Raw genomic sequence first — 3,154 nt, forward strand, 5'->3', positions numbered from 1 at the left:
TACAACTTTCAAACACACAAATCTGCAAAGAAGATGTGAAAATAAAAGGGACTTGAGTCCCACTGGGTGTGCCAAAATGTATACACTGAAAATGGATGATGAAGATCATATTGAAAGACTAACAAGGATCCAACCACAAAACCCAAGCACTTTGATAAATTGACTCTTGAATACTTTATTAAAAGTATAAAATATCATTCTTCATTAATTCTCCCTCTCTGCATTGCAATCTGAAAGGCCATATGGTCTCATGGGAGACTACCATTCTACTACATCCAAACATATTAGGTGGATGATTACCAAATCCATGGTTCCATGTTTCTTTGAAACTTGTAACTTTGCTACATGTTACTATAGTGCTACCCCTTTGGAATGGCTATCATAAATATTGCTTTGAAGAAGACTTTAATGAAAATTTTCATTAGAAAACTTTCTATTTTTATTATTTAAAAAAAATTATCATTACTTCATGTCTTCACAATGCTTCCACTCCTACTCGATGTGCAATATTTAGTTAGTGAGTTATGGGTGTGGAGGCTTGATAATAGTATTGGATGTGCACTATAGATTTACATGTAACAAAGTTTTGGGTTAGGCAAGTGGATTTTAGAAAATCAAGAGACAAGGTGATATTTATGTCTCTAATAGGAGATGCTGCAATTAAAATAAGCTATGAAATTTCCTAGAGTTTCAATTAATCCCTGCCTTTGATCTCAAGACCATTGACGAGACGTGGAGGAAGCACAAGGACTTATAAGAAGTATCACAACTATTCATTTATGTTTATTACAACATACTATAAATGATGATCACCACTAAATTCAGTGTTCACATAATTTGATTACTACCCTCCAAAAATGCACATTCCATACATTTATGATTTTTAATGTTATTAATGTATGATGCTAATATTAATTCGTTTCTTTCAATATATTGATTGATTGTAATCACGAATTTATATTTTGTTATCATTTGTTTAGTTTATATTAATAGTGGTCAATTTCTTTTTATATTTTTATCTTTTTAAGTTAGATTCAATTTTTATTTAGCGTTCATTTCTTAAATTTCACAAATATGATGATTATCTATAAAGTTGAATTCTAAAATTTCTTTAAGGTATTTTTAATCTGCAATGACTCTTATCAAAACTCACAAACTAATACTATATCAACAATTGCAAATAATTAATAGCGATTATTTTAGCACGTTGATATCATAGCAATTTATTAATAAAACATTTATAAATTCAATTATCTACATCTTATGGCATATAATATAAATTACAATCAGTATAAACATTGAAAGAAAAGTACAACCGCATATTAATAATGATCTTCAATATAGAATTTCAGTTGACATTAAACCTTGTTGACAAATATTCCACTGAACATTAATGGAATCAGATAGGGTTCTAGATTGTACGTCCAATTTGGAAGAGAATTATAACTACAGAAAGAACAAGAACCACCTGTAATAAACTTACTAAATTAGAGATGACCGGGGTTGAGGACTGAGGAAGGGGAACAGAAGTGGCCGGTCTCGGAGAGTATACCAGCATTCCATCTATGCGTTTCGCCACTTCTTTATTTCTCCGCGTCCACCAGTAAGAAGGGATTTGAAGCTTTGTAACCAATAAATCAGAATTCTTGTTGACAAGGGCTGGATCTCTTCCTGATGATGTAAAAGGCAGCTCGCTATTCTCTTGAAGCCCATTGACCAAGTGGAGATAAACCTCTAAATTGTGGAAACCCACTGGATTATAAGTTTGTTTCAGCACTGTTGAGTTGCTGCTGTCTAAATTAATCTCGATTCCCACATGAACATATGCCCATGGAAGCCAATACAGAATTCTGGTGAGCCAACCCATTTTCTCATTCACAAAGACTCCAGGAACTTTAGGAATCAAATCTTTTCTGTTTACCAGGCGCAACACTTTAACTCCAATCTCCTCAACGTGTTGGGAAAATGATAAGTTACCTACTCGTGGAGAGGCAAAGGCAAAGACTGTGACAGGTATTGACCTCATGTAATTTTCATTCATCACCATCTTTTTTATGTCGTATGCACTTATGGTTGCCAGTGCAGCTCCCAAGCTGTGTCCAGTGAATGTTATACTCACATCTTCATCTTTGAAATTATTCAATAACCTCCTTATTTCATTCACAACAATCTCTCTTGCGCTGAGCCTGGAGCCTTTATTTACTGATGTATAATACTTCAAAAACCCCTTCTCTATCCGAACATCGGGTTTGAATGTATCTTGGGTGTTGGATTCTCCAGTAATCGACAGAGTAGCAGGAACTAATATATCTCTTAGATTTTGAATCCATTCTTGTGGTGTTTCGGTGCCTCTCCATGCAACAACTATATCACGCCTACCCAATCTTTTTATCTCATCTGGATCTGTGGAAACAGCAATGAAACCCATCCAAGCACCGCTATCCCTTGCTTTCTCCTGGAAATAGGAATTGAGGGTTCCAGTATTGGCATATATGTATTCGGTGACTTGATAATCACGTCCACATTTTACTAATTCCAATCTCTTCCCGAGTGAGCTTTTGGTGCGCTTGCAATTTCTATAATATTTGGAAGACCGAGTATTATCAAATGCATCGTAGCACTGCTGTGCAAAATCACCATATCTGAGAATCTCTGCTTTGAGAAGCGGGTGAATGGGATTAAGCATGCCCTTCCAATTGTTTGCCCCCTGGATTTCTCGCCATATATCACCAAGTTGATGTTTGCTTTTGCATGTTCCATTCTCATTCAGATCTTCTCCTTTTAGAGACCCATTAGCAACACCTAATGGAAATTTTCCCATGGATTATTATTAAAATGACAACTCTCTGTTTACAACACAAATTTTATTCGAATGGTTTTTACAGAGATCTGAAGGGCTACAAAGCAAATAGAAATTTCAACTTTTGAGACGTTGGTCACTTCGACGTTTAGGGGTTGATATCTTCTTGGATAGCTGATAGAAACGCCGAATGCGCTGACGTTTATATATATTAGCATTTTGAATATTAAAACCTACCATTCTTAAAGAGACTTCCAAGTACAACTTGCGGTGTTCAGACCTTCTGTTATGAATACACATAATCATCCGTGTCGCGGACCTTACAAGTTGTTGAGAAACTGCGTACACGTATTG

At 35.3% G+C, this 3,154-nt stretch overlaps 1 protein-coding gene across 1 annotated transcript; it reads right to left on the reverse strand.

Annotated features, from left to right (window-relative positions):
• Positions 1-1,411: 1,411 nt before the first annotated feature.
• Positions 1,412-2,821, reverse strand: LOC131033509 (phospholipase A1-Igamma2, chloroplastic-like). The gene has a single exon (XM_057964739.2). It carries the CDS (start codon positions 2,819-2,821, stop codon positions 1,412-1,414), a length of 1,410 nt encoding a protein of 469 aa, XP_057820722.1.
• Positions 2,822-3,154: the final 333 nt, after the last annotated feature.

This window comes from Cryptomeria japonica, chromosome 9 (assembly GCF_030272615.1).
Source record: "Cryptomeria japonica chromosome 9, Sugi_1.0, whole genome shotgun sequence".
Classification (NCBI taxonomy): Eukaryota; Viridiplantae; Streptophyta; class Pinopsida; order Cupressales; family Cupressaceae; genus Cryptomeria; species Cryptomeria japonica.

What these genes read in the sequence shown, in the direction of transcription:
- LOC131033509 (XM_057964739.2), bottom strand. Translation starts at nt 2,821, where the DNA reads ATGGGAAAATTTCCATTAGGTGTTGCTAATGGGTCTCTAAAAGGAGAA.